The sequence below is a fragment of the Mytilus galloprovincialis genome, chromosome 1, assembly GCF_965363235.1.
Source record: "Mytilus galloprovincialis chromosome 1, xbMytGall1.hap1.1, whole genome shotgun sequence".
Classification (NCBI taxonomy): Eukaryota; Metazoa; Mollusca; class Bivalvia; order Mytilida; family Mytilidae; genus Mytilus; species Mytilus galloprovincialis.
The window spans coordinates 76,265,682-76,284,034 of NC_134838.1; the positions used below are offsets into that span (position 1 = coordinate 76,265,682).

At 32.3% G+C, this 18,353-nt stretch overlaps 1 protein-coding gene across 3 annotated transcripts in view; it reads left to right on the forward strand.

Annotated features, from left to right (window-relative positions):
- LOC143084114 (multiple PDZ domain protein-like) overlaps positions 1-18,353 on the forward strand; it is a 168,947-nt gene that overhangs the window by 96,810 nt on the left and 53,784 nt on the right. For 2 of the 3 annotated variants that reach the window (XM_076260532.1, XM_076260538.1), the window contains 6 exons: positions 412-432; positions 11,027-11,205; positions 13,456-13,583; positions 14,258-14,368; positions 15,964-16,044; positions 16,496-16,691. In XM_076260532.1, coding sequence (XP_076116647.1) covers positions 412-432; positions 11,027-11,205; positions 13,456-13,583; positions 14,258-14,368; positions 15,964-16,044; positions 16,496-16,691 — 716 coding nt within the window. The remainder of the gene's footprint in view (positions 1-411; positions 433-11,026; positions 11,206-13,455; positions 13,584-14,257; positions 14,369-15,963; positions 16,045-16,495; positions 16,692-18,353) is intronic. The other variant, XM_076260524.1, reaches the window with a different exon arrangement.

Here is an 18,353-nt window from a genome sequence, read left to right on the forward strand (position 1 = left end):
TTTTAATACCTAACAATTGTTTAGATAGCTCAAGATAATATTCATTTATACTCTGCAATTTTACAAGTATTGTAAGGTTATTACTTGTAGAACATTTTTCTATTATTTTGATTAATGAATGCATTGATGCCAGTGCGTAAATGTCTACTTCATTAAACTAATTAGAAAATTCTATTCAACTTGGGTTTGAAGTGATATATTAAAATAACAATTCTCTGCAAGAACGTTCTGTAAATGACCTTTAAAAAATAAAAAAGTGCAGAATAGAATGAGAAAGTGAACTCATTAGCATTGAAAATTGAAGAACTTGTAGACCTGAAATTACTAGGTGTAACTATTGATCAAATATATAAAAATGATAATTTGTCACATTTGTATATACCATGTACCTAATTTCATGCTTCAATAAAGGATCTTTCCAAAACACTATCGGTAAGAACTGCATGGACTTAGTGCACTCTCTATCTCTCTCTCTCTCAGTAGTAGTAATTGGCTGGTTTGCTTTACAGGTGAAGGGTAGGGGTTTGTAGATGAAAATAATTTCAAATTTGTAATAAGTTCAGGATTAAAATGAAAGAATAGTTATAGAGCAGCAGTTGTGATATTTCAAATGATCAGACAAGCATATACAATGTATAATAAACATGTTATAAGTTGTTTACCATTGCAGCCTTCAGAATAACAGCCTGTCTATTACAATGGAACGTGTGAATTATGTCTCATCAATAGTTTATATGAAATATATTGACTTTCCTGTTGTTTTTCTCAGGTCTGAAATTCTTTTTCTTTCACTAATATTACCAGCAAATTGTTTTCTTCAGCTGGGCTTGTAGAATGGCTTCCTTAAAGAATGGATCAATGTTTAAACAGAATATCTTGTTTGACCTTTCTAGTGATTTTAAATGACTATTTGTTGTAAAAGAGTAAATTAAGTTTATGTACCCAAGAAACTTCACCATGGTCAATTTAATTGTTTTTTATGCCCCTGCCTTAACAGAGGGGCATTAAGTTTTACCCTTGTCTGTTTGTGTGTCTGTACCTCCATATGTACGTCCGTATGTTAGTCCCAAAATTGTTTTCCTTTTTCTAACTTTAGTTTGCCACAACCAAATGCTATGAACTTTATACTTAATGCTTATTACCACAGTTCAAGTTTGAATTTTTGTGGAATGGCTTTCACCGTTCTAAAGTTATGCCCCTTTACAAATGGAAAAATTCAGGGAGGTCTGTTCTCTAACTTTAGTTTGCCTCAATCAAATGTTATGAAACTTATACACAATGCTTATTACAACAAAACTCAATTCAAGTACAAATTTTAGGTGGCACTTCTTAGGTTCTTGAGTTATGTCCCTTTACAATATTATATGCAAGCAGGGGCATCATCTGTGTCCATGGATCTGTGTCCCATGGACACAATATTGGTGACATTCCCAATCTATTTTAGAAAAGTAAAAGATTCCTTTTAAGGGGTTGTCATATTCTTCAGACGCTTGCCTCTTGTTAGTATATATATATTGGCCTTCAGACGTCCTAAATATTTTTTATGTTGTTTTGGTTTCTGTTTTATTGAAGTAAACACCATCTTCAGTAGTTCATACCATGGTCATTCCACATGAACTTCTCTTTTTCCATGCTGTCTTAAATCAATAGGTTATTGGGTATAATTGGTTAGTTTCATATATTTGTGACCTTGCTTTCTGAAATATTTGAACAATGACTGGTTTTGTTTATATATCACACATTATGTGCAGTACTTAATAAGCAAAGGCTTTATAGTAAAGCTAAAATCTGTCAACGTTTTAAGAAGCAAAAAACCAATGTAAGAATGTTTTGTATGATTACTCCTACATAAACAGTGAATGGAGATCATTATCAGATAAAAATTCAAAATACAATGCAATAGCATGGGCTTGTGCTTGTTAAAAGCATTAATCAAATAGGATAAAGTATGTACTTATTTGTTTCAAGCATTCAAATGTAAAAATATAGCATTCAAACATAGAGATTTTTTGCTGACATGTACTACATGTACTACATAGGGCAAGGTACTTAATTTGTTGAGTGGTAGGTTGTTAGTCAAATAACTGAGTTGAATACTACTTACTGCTATGTTCTTCAGAATCCACAAATATATTCTCAGTATTCTTAAAATATAGACAAAGCAACCAGCCTTTTATTGATATGTTGTGAGTTTTGTTGATTTGGATCACATTAATCTGTATTCTTACATTAGTTTTTTGCTTCTGTATTTAGCACATCAATTTGTTTTTATTATTTTTTATTATTTTTAGAAATTTGATTTTATTTTTTATTTTTATATTTTTTTAAATTCAAAGTAGCATTTTGTCTAATATATAAAGGCAAACACTGTCAACTATGGGTTTTATTCTCCATGAATAACTACACGATATTTTACATTATATTTTCTGATTTGTTTTAGTACTTGGTAACTACTGGTAGACTTTTAAATGAGGTACAATTTGAAAAAAATACAGATGTATTTTTCGCACTTACAGAATATTTCACAATGCTCCTTTATATTTTCTGTTCTGATAATTATTATGTCAACCAATGAAAGAGGAAGGGCCAATTTTCCGGGGATTTTTTTCACAGAAGGGCCAATTTCAAAAAGTGCCGACAGAATAAAATTTACTATAAAAACAAAAAATAAAAATGCTTTTTGATCAATATCTCGATTTACATATATTATGATACATATATTATGATATATGTGATCAATAGTTGATTTAACCCTCAAAAAGGATGAAGGTCCAATATGCGGATTTTCAGGTGTTTTTAGGTGAGAAAAAACAGGGAATCCCCCCAGAAGGACATTTCAAACCAACAAAAAGTTATGCTTTTTATGACTGTTGTTATTCATACTACTTTTCCCTCAAAAATGAAATTGGTTTAGTGTGTCCCTATAACATAAAAAACAACTTTTTGAAGAAAAAATTGTAACATCGATAAATTGTACCGATATAGCTTCTTAATGAGAGTCATAATGATAAGTATCGCGGTAGCTCCATCAGTAGAGCACAGAACTACTTATAAATGATGGTTTTGAAGAAAGGGTTCGAATCTCGCTCAGAATATTTGCATTTTTTTGTGTTGTTATATTAAATTTTAATGTTTCAATTATTTTTTTTTCGGATGTTTGCTTAATTCATAGAGTCATTCTGGTTCATTTTGACTATATAGTTTACTAGTACAAATGTATATCATTTTACATGTATCAAAGAAAAAATAATGTATCGCTTATTGTGTGCAATCCTATGACTTCCATACTCTTGACTTACTTTCTGTTCATGTGTTAACATTTATTACATATATTCAAGGGACAACTGCCGTCAAACTGATGTAGGTGCCTGTACATAACCAATAACACGAGAATTAATTCTATAGGAATGAAGCCTACATGTTACGGGTGTAATATACACATAACTTAAAATAAGGCCATTGTATACAAGTTTCAAAACAACAAAAAACAATTTTCGAAACTTTTTTTGAACATGGTATTATATGTAACAAATGCAGCCAACAACAATTTTGTCGCCAATTCAAAAACTGTATAGATACTAGTACTGAATTTTTTACCACCGTCCCTACACCGGTACCTAAGTCATCAGAAAATAAAACAACACAACAGAACAAATCAGTTACACTACAAATAATAATTGTAGGTAAAAAATCAAGAAGCTGTTGCATCTGTATCAAAACGAAGGACCGATTTGTTAAAATGACAGAAAAGGCAATATAACATGTGATAGTAACACAGGGTGATCTATGACCAACTGATGTAAGATGTTCTCCGGTTAAAATATATACATGTATTATCTTATCTTATCTTATAGAGGACAAATTTAGATATACATATATTCAGAATGAGAAAATCACTATTTGAATTTGTTCGATATTATTTGGCTCCTTGACAAGTGGTATGGCACATTGCATAAATGATGTTAATAATAAAATAAAATCAATATTAAAAAATCAATAGTCTTGGCCTTGTTTTTGTAGGAATACCTGTTCAAGGTATGAAAATAGATGATGTGACGTATTTTCATGTACTATAATTAACATCTATCGGGCTATTTAAAACATGATTTTACGTATCTTATCGAATGAAACAAATTCCTGGCAAATTTGCTCTACCTCTTTCTGCCTGCAAAATTTTTAAATAAATTTGAAAGTATGTGTATCATTACCACAGTATGTGTATCATTACCACAAAATCTGAAGACCCCAAAAATGTCATCACAACAGAATGTACAGGTAAACTTGTCTGAAAAGGTCACCCACAGGACCAGAGAAAACTAACTTAATTAGAGAGTTAACTTTTAATTAAGGTTCAAAATACGTAGGCAATACTACATTGGAACAAGAATATGGTGACCTAACTAAGACACATTTGGCTTAATGCAGGTGACCTTTATAGCAGTATTGACTGTAAATTAAGTATTATGATCATATTGTTATTGTTGGTACTGGAAGTTTGAAGCAGGCCTGTAATATCAATAATGATAAAATAAACTATGCAAAATAAACAATAGTAGATTAGAATAAAATGACAATATCTTATTCTGTTATAATCTGTACGATTTATTATATAAACTAATAGTTTAAAAATTGGTGGGGGAGTTGCAAATCACATCATAATTTTCTGTTAACCAGTGTTCTAGGAAAAACCATGTGATAAAATCATAAAAGTGATAATGGTTTATATAATTAGGATATAATTTAATAGATTTGTTTGGGAATTAAACAATCGACATCCTAATTTTACCATTTAGCTCCTGACACAACATTATGGGCTCTGGGCTCCTTTCAGCAATGTTTTGGGTCTCTAGATCCACTTATATGGTATCATGCTTCAAGCTCAAATAAAACGGCTCAAAGCTCTGTCAGATAAGTTCTGGTCTCAAGATACGTGGACTCCCATTTGCATGCTCTTTAGGAATTGTGAAGCCAAATTGATATTACACAAATTTAGGCGTACTGCGTTTCACTTACGATAATCGGATGCTTTTTCATTTCATGCAACAGCTACTATTAGACTTTGATGCAATGACTTTCAAGCCTTGTATCAATAAATCAAAGTGTATATAGAAATAAGACATGCATTTGATTTAACTTTTATTGTCATTTTATGAAGCAGAATTGAATTTCGTTTGATTAACACTGAAATTTAATACAAACTTTGTTTTTTGTCAGTAATTTGTACAGTGATTTCAAAGGCATCTTTCTGACTGAGATGCAAATTGACTGACACACACACCCACGCATAGTTGTAACTAGACTAATGATGTTATGTAATCGTATCCTACGGTAGAATAAGTTTACCTACTTAAAACTACTTCCTAAAAATCAAGTTAATGGATATACCGATATGAAAGTTTTTCTTTTGCATTTATACCCACTCTGAAAAGAAATATAAGATACTCAAATGTGTAGAATGTACAAAAGTTTCTTAATTTTCTTTAAATTTCTTTATGTATTTAGATAACTAAATAGGTTTTTAATGTAAAGTATATAGAAGAAGGTCTCAGTAGTATGAAAATACAGAAATATTACTTTTTTACACCCTGTTATATCATTTTCTGGTTTCATTGCAACATGGATAATCTTAAATTATTCATACCATTGGCGGATCCAGGTGAGGGTTCCGGGGGTTAAAACTCCCCTTTTTTTGGGACGATCAATGCATTTGAATGGGGACATATAGTTGGAACCCCCCTTTGTCTTGGGTTGGGAATCCCCCTTTTTAAAATGGCTGGATCCGCCCCTGCATACATGCATTTGGCTTCCTGGTTAGAATAGCCAAAACTTCAATTTCCGAGAAGATAATTGAGTGGACATGTTATACAAATGCAAATCAATTTTGAAAATTTTATATTCATTGGTAAAAACAACTTTTCAATTCCTACATATTCAGATAATTTGAATACACTTAATATTTTTGAAAAATCAAGAAAATGATGCAATAAAGTTAGATAAATCGCTCATTCTATGTTGACAATTAACATTTTTATGGCCCCACAACAAAGTTGTCGGTGCCATATAGTTTTACCCTTGTCCGAAATTCCGTAATTCTGTAATTCTGAAATTCCGTCATTCCATCATTCCGCAACAAACCATTATACAGAGTTATTTTCTAAACGCCTTCAGATATTGGGCTGATTTTTGGTATGTTAGTTATACACCAAGTTTAAATTTCGTTCCGCTCCACTAATTGTTGCTGAAATTATGGGCTTTGGACTTTGATATTTTGTTGAAAATTTTCATTCCACTCCTCTAATTTTCCCCAAAATTAAGGGTTTACAACTTTGAAAATTGTTTAAAAATCACAGTTATACTGACTTTTTTTCTATACGCCTCCAGATTTTGAGCTGATTTTTGATATGTGAGTGTGTCCACATGTGTTATTCAAATTGCAGATATTTCAACTTTTGGAGACGGGGCCATTCGTGTCGCTTTGACACATCTAGTTTCTCTTGCATTCTCTAACTTTAGTTTGCCTCATCCAAATGTTATGAAAAATATACACACTACTTATTACCACAAAACTCAGATAGAAGTACACATTTGGGTAGCATCACTTTTACCATTCTTCAGTAATGTCCCTTTATAAGTTTTAATGATACACAAGCAGGGACATCATCTGTGTTCCATGGACACTTTTCCCATTTATTTACTTATTAATTACTCTTGCTTCAAAATAGCTCAAAAGGCAAACATTTATTCTTTCAATTTGTGCTTTCAACTCAGTTAGAACAGATCATTAAGAACTTAATTGACATGGTGCAAGAACTTTTCTTCATTGCTACTAGACTTTGGATGAGTAGAACAGGGTAAACCAGATTAACCAATTAGCCTAACACATATAAGATTTTAGATCAGAATTTCAGATGAGGTAGGAACATTATACTGTGGAATTTTTTATTTTCATTGGTACCAATTTTCGTGAATTGAGGAAAACTTGTGTTTTTGTTGATACTTGATTTCTTGGTTTTGCCAATGTCTGCCTACATTTAGCCTTTAGAAAATTTGAAATCAACTGAAATTTAAATTCGTGAAATGGGAAGCAGACACAAAAATATGCAAGATGTTTTTATACTTTTTTTTATCTTGCTTAAATTCTGTGAGATCCTTTACAAATTAGAAATTTTACACCTTGTGAGTAGAAATTTCATACAATTTGACTGTAATAATTTATAATGGTGATTTATAGCATAAGTTAATATCTTTTGACAGTAAGCCATCTCTTTTAATAAAATATTTGAAATCCCCTTATCCCTGATATTTAATGTAACATTTCATAATAACTATTGTAAAATGACTTTAATTATTCTAATGATTGTTTTTGAAAGTTAAGACTCAGTTTGAAGTCACTCTCTCCTTTAGCTATGTTAAGAATACATCATTTTAACATTAACACCCTAAAGAAAACTAGATTTAAAGTTTGAGAAGTATTATGCTGTGACGCTAATGATGATCTTATGGATGATGACATTTACAATTGTTCGTACTGTGTAGGTTTCTTTCAATTGATTTGACCTTTATAAATTTATACTAAAAAAAGTAATTTACCGTTCCTTACCAATTGATTAACAAAAAATGTCTTTTTGTTTTTATTTATCTGGCTTTAATCCAGTTTATTCAAACATACATTGTTTATCTACATACATATACATCCATTAATCAGACGGTCACTAGCTGTATCATTTATTAACTTTGCCATATAAAGGCCAAGAGGAAATGTGTTTCACTTAATTAGATAGAGATTCATTTCTCTTTGCCTGTAATCGAATAAAGTCGTATTGACCAAAGGTCAAGAGTGTTTTTTCCTCCCCCAACCAATAATTTTTTCATGGCTTTATTGTTTAGACTCCATTGTCGTTATTAATGTGTATTCATAACAGAATCTCAAGAAACCAATATTCTGCGATGTCAGCTATCGTATCAAGTTGATGAAGTACTGATTCCAAACCTTGGTCAGCAGACGTACAAAAAATTTCCTGAGCAAAATAGTGTTCAAAAGTAGTAGCTACATTCATTGTTTCAGTCTGCTACAATCATTGTTTCAGTCTCATTTTATTCAAATTAATAAATTGAAAGCTTACTCAGCTTGTCATTCTGTCTATTAACTACTGAACTAATCTCAACCAAACTAGAGGTGAATGATACTGCAAAGTTTTGCTTTTTTTTCCATGAGCAATACAAGATCTTCGAAAGGCCAAAACATTTGTTGACTTCTTTTTTCATTAGAATGTATACGTAGTTGACTACTATAAATGGTAATTTTTTTTAATTTTTTATTTTGCCGTTTATCTTGGAAAAATATGATAGAAAGATAGAACTAGCTGCAATCAGCAAACATTATCAGCAATACCTGATTTAACAAAAATGATGGAACCATTGAAAGACTCCTGAAAGAGTTATTGCCCTTTAATGACTTGTTTTTTGAAGATGGTTTTAATATTTTTGAAAAAGTATAATAGAGAGAATGAAAATTTTTAAGCAAAAATGATCAGCTGTACAAGATCTATTTACATACAAATAAAGCAGAAACCATTGATCGGCTCCTGAATAAGTTATTTCCCTTTGATATTTTGCATTTTGGGAAAAATCTATAGTAGCTCGAGAGAAAATGTAAGCAGAAAAAAAAAATCAGCAGTACGAGATCAACAAAAGAGATATTTTGGTCACAAATTACATGCTAGTCTAAAAATCCCAAATTTGATTCAGTTGAAAATTGAAAAAAACTGTAGAAGTTTAGAAAATTCTCTTATTATCAATGTGTAAAAAGAAAAGATTTTGGCTTTGATATGTCAAGGAGGTCATTTCAGATATATTGTAACTATCAATCTTCTTTTTCAATAGAGTAGATTTTTTTTAATTATCTCCTTTTGTTCTTGTGCCAGTCAAATTCAAACATATATGTAAAATTATTTTTATCCATTTGTAGTCAATATAAAAGTATTACTAACCCACAATCTGATATTGTTTGTATTATTGTAACTGATATATAATTTGATTTTAAAAGTCTATGTTTTGACCATTTTTGTCGAATATTAAAAAGACAAATGTTACTACAAAATTGTACATTCATGAGAAGAAATGATATCAATAGCACAGAGTGGCTGGATTCGATACATCAACTTTTAACCTTTCATGTTTAATTATTTTTAGATTTACCGTACTATGAACATGCTATATGACCATCAATTTTGTTCCCCCACAATATTAATACTTACTATAAGTGGACATTAAGCATGTTAAGTAATTAATGATCAGTCAATGAAATTTACTTTTGTCTGCATCTCCCATTTTCAAATTATTTCAATTAATCAAATAGCATGAAGAAAGTCAAGATTGCCAATTTGTTTATGCTGTTTTCGAAACGTTTGGTCCCATTTATATTTTATCCCCAAAAAATTGTCATATTATGATTTTCTTGGACAGTATTAAAGTGATATTTGAAATTTTTGCTTCATTCAATATCATACAAGTTTAATATTTGTGATGTTACTTCCATATCCCAATAGTAATTTCAACCATGCTCTAAAAAAGGGTATCCTAGATTGAGAGGGTTCACACTGGAAAAGTCAAAATGAACTACAATGCTTCAGTGTTCTCCCCAGTACCTTTTAGCGTCATGATAATGTGATGCTATACGTCTTGAATGTTATGCTATTTGAATTAATTTTCTTATAGATTATGCTATGGAGGTGATGCTAAAATTCTTAAGAAACAAGATGGTACAATTTTTTTCAAATTTCACTGTCCACCAGGATGCAAAATGTAATACCTGTGTAGAACGCTGATGCTTTTTGAACAATATGTACTTTTTCCCTTTGATCCTGCTGAATAATATTTGTTCAGATAACAAACAGGCCAGGGTTCTTGAAATATAAAGACAATGGTGTCACATTATGATGCAGCAATTTCATGTTCATATTGTCCACCTGCATGATGCAAGTTATAAATGAAATTAATACAATTTCTCAACTAAAAATAATTGTAATTTTGTTTTTTTGTGCTGACTTCATCAGGAAGAATACCTCGGAAGCAGTTTGGGCATTAGCAAAAAATACCATTATTTTATATCTATAAGTAGTTTACATGTAAATGTGATCAATTTATTAACATTAGATCATAATATATGTGGATTAAAGTTTTTTTACCTCATAAATTACAAAATTAATTTTCAGTTTGACAGAACTTGTTTGTTCTGAGCGAATTACCAGGAAACAATACTATTATGTAATCTTAATTTAATTTAATAGGAATACTTCATTAGCATTGAAGCAGTAAAATATAATGTAACCAGCAGATGGCACTATTGGATGATGTAAGCAGATTTGATGATGGATGTATTTTTCACCTGCTCTACACATCCTCTGACATAGTACCTTGAAACTGTTATTTTTGCCAATTAACTTTTTTTTTTACCTGTTTTCCTGTTCTAGATAAAAGTCTTATTGAAAACAAATAGTCTGTAAATGACATGTAGAATAAAATTTTGAACACTGTTATTAAAAGTTTTAGTAGGAGTATAGAAAATCTTGCATCTGACTTTTAGTTAAAAGTTCATGATTATGTAACATAGGCGAGACATATATCTGTGTCAGCAGTTTATTTTTGTGTGTTTTGTTGCTGCCTACTCAATGTACATGTATTTTTATGTCTCCTGTTATTCTAATGTAGGATATAGTATTATTGACTGCATATAGATATATAATTACAAATGTAATACTGTATATGCTTATACAAATACAGTGAAACCTGTATATTTAGATCCCCCTTAAACTGACCTTATAAGAGAGGAAACTTTTGAATTGGAATTTAAAATGCATAGATAACCCTACAAGACAAGATTTTAGCTTGATAGAGGTGTCCTTTATAACTGGTTTGAATGTAGTTAACATTATAACTGCTTAGATATTTTGAACTGTTGTAGTTGACTTATTATAAGATTTGGACCAACAGTATTTAAAAATAAACAAATTTCTATGCTTTACAGTGCCAATTTATCACCGCTGGCTCAACCTAAGAATGAAATTAACAGTCCTGTTAAAATTGAAGCTGCTGAGAAACTTAAGACTGCTGAAGTTACTAGATTAGGACAACAGACATGGGGACCGCCCAGAACAATAGAACTATATCGTCAACCAGACAAAAGTCTTGGAATAAGTATTGTTGGTAAGTTGAACATTTTTACTTTACCTGAAATACAGAAATGAATTGTAATAACTCAGAGTTCTCCAAAAGATCGCATCCAAATGTTTTGAGTCTTGACCACCAAAATTTGCAAAGGACATTACAATTTGCTTATTTTGCAATAGAAACAAGGACCACCTAGGGTAAAAGGTTTCGAGAACTCATCTCAGTTGTTATTTTATAAAGCATCGGTCACACCTTACCGGATAGCTCGAACGGACGCCTAACGGATTACTTTTTTTCAATCCATTCATGTCCGTTAGACATCCATTCTTATCCGTTAGACGTCCGTCCATATCCGTTGCATGTCCGTTAAGCGTACGTTTTATCTGTCGACGTCCGTTCTGTCAAGTGGAAAATTTTGAGCATGTTCAAAACCTTGAAAGGAGGTCCAACGGATAAAATGTCAGTTGAACGTCCGTTAGGAGTCCGTTTTGTATGGTACTCGTCCGTTTCGTTTCAGTTTTGTATCCGTTACGTGTCCGTTTTACATCCATTGGAGGTCTGGAAGATAAATTCACCAACGGACTTCTTCCGAACTTTTATCGGGTAAAACAGATAATGAACGGATGAAAAACAGACTTCTACCGACGTATAACGGATGAAACAGATGATGAACGGATCTGAAATGGATAAATGCCAATTGAAAATTTCGTGTCAGAAATGCCAATTATTGGTATGTCAGATTTCTTAAGGTTCATGAATTCTTATTATTCATAATCGATCTTAGAGTATAGGCACATCTTCACAATCAAGCAGTTCTTATTTAGGCCAGACACTGCCCTTTGGCGGAACAAACCAAAACCAGTAACACAGAAACATTTTGAATATTTATGCGATTTACATGTATTATTATTGTCGCCTTTGATTTTTTCCATATATCTTGTTCATCTGTTTTTTCCGGTACGCTTCCGTTCGGTGTCCGTTTTATGAGGTACTCATGCGTTGGCAGTACGTTCGACATCCTTCTGTCCGGTACGTGTCCATTTCTTGTACACTGCGTATCCGGTGTGTGTCCGTTATGCATCCTTTACACTTCTGTTTTATTCGGTCAGTAGATCAACGGACTCCCAATGGATAACAATTTTGTCAACAGGCAACTTTTATTTTTATCCATTAGGCGTCCGTTCGTGCTATCCGGTAAGGTGTGACCGAGGCTTTAGATTATAAGTTTTGCTTTCATAAAGGTATAACAATCTTGATATAATATATGTTATGTCAATTAATATGACTGGATGACACAAGAAATCTTGTATCAGACATATAGTAATGATGTTGAAATGTACTAGGCTTGCTTACATCATTGTAAGATTGTACATGCTGGCAACTGCATACAACATCATTGTAAGATTGTTCATGCTGGCAACTGCATACAACATCATTGTAAGATTGTACATGCTGGCAACTGCATGCAACATCATTGTAAGATTGTACATGCTGGCAACTGCATGCAACATCATTGTAAGATTGTACATGCTGGCAACTGCATATAACATCATTGTAAGATTGTACATGCTGGCAACTGCATACAACATCATTGTAAGATTGTACATGCTGGCAACTGCATACAACATCATTGTAAGATTGTACATGCTGGCAACTGCATACAACATCATGGCAATAGCATCATCAAAACAATGTGCAGATATGTCATTTGTGTAGGCTAATAAAATATTTGTTCACTCGCCTCAAGAATTGACATGAATACAATAATCATTTATAGAAGCAGATTTCTGAAGTCAATTCTGTAGATACTTCAAAAGTAAAACTAGGTTTTGATAACATTTACTAGTAACAGAAATTAGAAAAACTAGACTATGTGTCATTTTGGTCTCCAATGGAGAGATGTCACATTGGTTGTTTTTTAATGCCACTTTTAAGCGCCACTTTTAGGCTATTTCATGGCGACTAGTTTTTATTGGTGGAGAAAACCACCAACCCACGACAGGAAAACTGACAATCCTAGTCAATTAGAATTGTAGTCCAGTGCACCCACATGAGTGGGGTTTCGAACTCATGACCTCGGTGTTGACTGCCTATTGATTACATTAGTATAACTGTACACCACTTGGCCACCAAGGCCCCTTTGTCACATTGGCAATCATATCGCATCTTATGTTTATATTTATTATCAGTGAACTGGTTATTTTTGTCATTTTGTTTCTATATATCATTGACAAATACCTCACATCTTTTTTTTTCATAATTATAAAAAGCAATTACATTTTTCAGGTGGAAGAGTAGATATGTTCCATATACAACCAGACCATGTGATCTCAGGTATATTTATAAAGCAAGTGTTAGAGGATAGCCCTGCTGGAAAAAATGGAACCCTCAAAACAGGAGATCGGATATTAGAGGTAATTTTAGAGAACAAAAAAAATATTCTGATACAATATTTAAGATACAAACATTAATCATTTGTACTTAAAGTTTGTTGATTTTTACTCTTTTCGTTTTGTCGCCTGCAAGGTTTGTCACAGAATGTAAGACAATGATGTTTATCTGCAGCATCTACATCAATAGAAGGTGTTATTATGTACAGGTTTATAATTTGGAAGTTAGAAGATGAGTAATCTGTCTTGCATATGTCTGTTGTCCTAACTAACTTCATTTTCATGGTTCACAGATTGCTGAAACAAAACGTACTGATTTATTTTTATCTCTTGATTTTTTATGGCTATGAGGAGTAATAGGACAAAATGAACCATTACAATTTATACATGTCTGTCAAACAGAGTTCACATGACCTTGATCTTATTTCATAGTTCTGTGATGATGTTATGTTTATGTGATTCCTGTAGAAAACCTTGGAACACAAGTTCGATTAAGTTGAGCAGGCAAGATATTAAGATGTGTGCATTTTTGTTTCAAAAACCCTGCTCATATACATGTAGTTGGTTTTATTTTTTTGCTTCATCTTTTTTGTTTTATATATATAAGGTTCTAGATTATGTTTTAATTAGAGAATATTCTATGACATATAATAGCCTTTTGTATGATAAGTTCAAAACTTTTATTTTATGTTTCCTAGGTTGATGGTATAGATTTACGGAATGCATCACATGACCAAGCTGTAGATGCCATTAGGAACTCAGGTTCTCCCGTCAAATTTGTGGTACAGAGTCTGTGTGACGCTGCCTGCGTAAGTAACATTCAATTCATGTCAGTTGTCTGAGCAGACATATCCAGTCTCTTTCAAAGGTAAAAAGAAATACTTTTCTGCTGATAAGTTGCAACAGAATGAATGAAGTGCTTAAGATACACATTACAATATGCTGTCATTGGCATCACACCACATCTTTTTTATATCTACCAACTGAATATTTCTATACAAGCTGGCCTTTTATGGCTTGCTAGGAAATGTGTTATTTGCTCATTGTTAAAGGCTGTACAATGAGCTATCGTTTCTAAATTTTACAAGTGAAAGTTGTCTCATTTGCAATTATACTACATGAACTTATTTTTATACCAAACATTGCTGTTGATTGTTTGTTTTTATATAAATATCACACTTCTGCTCTTTATATAGAATTGTTTTTAAAGGGTAATGACTTTGTTTGAATTTTGAACAAATATTTTTTTCAATTTAAACTCCCAATTACAAGACAAATTTCATCATGCAACATTTTAATTAAAATTTTGGTTCTTTTTTAACATTATTGTTCTAATATAAGATAACAAAAGGAATGATTAAATGCTAACAAACACGGTCCAATCTCTTGCCTTAAAGTATATATGCCAAGTAAAATATTCTTAAGCTGTGCATAGCTGGCATAAGTTATCTATTCAGAATACTTTGACATCTTATTACTAATTTTCATTATGATATCTCTCTTGAGACTTGGTTATTTGTAAAGTATGATCAAAGATTGTTAAAATGTAAAACTACAGCAAGCTATTCCCTAGACTGGTCATGCAAATAGTTTTATAAAAAATCATCAGTAATAGATACTGTTATGATGTAAGTGAACAGTTTTTAAGATGATAGCTGTCGCTGATATAAAACTTGTTCAACCTCATCACTCAGACATAACGGACACCAAACATGTTTGCAATCTATTTTTTTTAGACATGTAAAAGAGTCTTTAATTAACATTTGACTGAAGTATTCTCTTTTTTTCGGCATTTGAAAATACTTACGATAAAAAGAATCAGGGGATATAATGGACAGTATAATGGAACCCCCCATTACACAATCTTCCAATCAATACAAAATTTTGAAAAAAATTGATGTCACAAAGCAAATATTTTCACGTCACCATGTCCCAAGACACATTTTTATCCAAAATGAACTCAGGTCAACCAGAGCAGTTCATTCATAAAAATGAAATTGGAAAGTCATCTTTTCATCACCTACAGGGAGAAAAAAGACATAATGACAATGACAACAACTATTTAACCAGAAAGCAGAATGATTCCAATGCCTATCTGAAATTGGGCTACAATAGTAGGAAAAATACATTCAGTTAATTTTAAACAGTTCCCTGATAGGGATAATAGGGCTCTTCAGGGTAAGTTAGGCCATATTGAATAGGGGGCAGATTTTCATAAAAGAGGTAAAAATGGTGTGAAAAATATGGGAAATCATCATTAAAACAGAGCAGTTGCTTACAAACATGCATATGATATCCCATACTTTCATACTATTTCCACCTTTTACAAAAAAATCTGCCCCTATTCAATATGGTCAAACTAACCATGGAAAGCCCTATTCAGTTCTTTTGTTTTCCTTTTCAGCCAAATGATTTGGAGACAGAGATCAAACCTGTACAGTCATATGATGAGATACAGGTAGCAGCAAATGCACCATTGACTCAGGTATAGTACGATTTGAGATTTATTTTTTTTTGCTCCCCTACCCCATTTCTATTCTGGACAAAATTGTAGGAAATTATTTTTTTCCAAATTTGTTCTTGTATATAAAATATATAATAAAGATATGTTCATACTTTGTTGACAATTCACAACTTTAAGGTCAGGGTCATTCTTTAGTCATGCAATTACATAAGAGATGCAGTCTTTAACACTTATTGATTTTGTAAAGAGAGATAACTTGTACACACATAAAAAAATCTTGCTAAATTTTACTTTATGTGCACTATGAATTTTACAATTGCAAATAGGGCTAACACTGTCTAATTTAGTTGTGTGTTTAAATAAATATAAAATCCTGCTTAAAAACAAGAAAAGGATGATGTGGTGTGATTGACAAAAATTGTGGAACCATAAAAACGGATAGCAAAATGAACATAATTTTTACATTTTTAAGGCTTCAACTAAACCTGACATACCACAGAAACCTATTCTAAACAAGCCAGATTTAGCAGAAAAACAAATTGTGAATAAAGTTGAGGCTACACACAACCAAGTAGATGATGATGATGAAGAGGTCGAGGAAGTGGAGGAGATAGAGGAGGACGATGAAGAGGATGATGAAACAGAAGATGAATATGGATACACACACAGTAAGTCTTCATATTGTCTATGTCATTTTAATATTGTCACTGAGATATAGAATAGAGGTATTCTGATAGTGGTTATAGTCATACCCAACATATCAAAGATACAGTGGGTACAATGCTTCTTACCTGTATGACTGTCAGTCCATGTCATCAGTCTGTCAGTCTATGTCATCAGTCTGTCAGTCCATATCATCAGTCTGTCAGTCTTATTCTTGTCATCTCAACACCTCTGAAAACCCTGAACAGAATTTCATGAAACTTTGTATATGATAAGGACTGCATACTATGTAGATGTACATATTGACAGGAAATTAAGATTCTATTCTGAGGTTTTTTTTTTAGTCACCGTTCCGAAGGAATGGTGAGCTTTAGTCATCACTTGGCGTTCGTCGTCGTCCATTTTCAACCAATTCCAAGCAAACTTAAGCTGAATGATCCTTAGTGTATCTAGAAAAAAGAGTGTGTTTTATTTTCTGTTTCGTCAAGAAACATGACCGCCATGGCTAAAAATAGAACATAACATAGGGATAAAATGCAGTTTTTGGCTTATATCTCAAAAAACCAAAGCAGTTAGAGCAAATCTGACAGTGGGTTAAAGTGTTCATAAGGTAACTTTCTATCAGCCCTGAAATTTTCATATGAATCTAATAACCCCTTGTTGGGTTGCTGCCAGTAAATTGGTAATTTTAAGGACATTTTGCAGTTGTTGGTTATTATGACTTAACTCTTAAACGGAAGATAAATGCCAAAAAATCAAGGTGAGTGATTCAGGCTATTTAGAGCCTCTTGTTTAAGAGTTATATACTTATGAACCTAGAATTTTGGCCAAAATATATACTACTGCAACAGTTTGCAAAAGAAACTCCCTTGAAACCACACAACACAAATTTTATGAAACTTTGTAGTTAATGAAGATGCCTGTCCACAAGAAATTTTTATCAGTTCACCTTTGTTTGAGTTATCAGTCTTTGAACTTAAGAACCTGTTAATATTTTGTTTGGCCATTGACAATATGGGGTATGGGGTAGATTTTGTTTGGCCATTGACAATATGGGGTATGGGGTAGATTTTGTTTGGCCATTGACAATATGGGGTATGGGGTAGATTTTGTTTGGCCATTGACAATATGGGGTATGGGGTAGATTTTGTTTGGCCATTGACAATATGGGGTGTGGGGTAGATTTTGTTTGGCCATTGACAATATGGGGTATGGGGTAGATTTTGTTTGGCCATTGACAATATGGGTGTTGGGTAGATTTTGTTTGGCCATTGACAATATGGGGTATGGGGTAGATTTTGTTTGGCCATTGACAATATGGGGTATGGGGTAGATTTTGTTTGGCCATTGACAATATGGGGTGTGGGGTAGATTTTGTTTGGCCATTGACAATATGGGGTATGGGGTAGATTTTGTTTGGCCATTGACAATATGGGGTATGGGGTAGATTTTGTTTGGCCATTGACAATATGGGGTATGGGGTAGATTTTGTTAGGCCATTGACAATATTGGGTATGGGGTATGTGAGCATGCTCACAAATATTCTTTTATTTAACAATGGATGGATCCAGTGACTTACAGTGGTTAAAGCATACATGTATGAAAACATTTGTGGTTTCAGCGACTGACAGTGGTTTAAGCATATTATACAATGGAATTTCAATTTC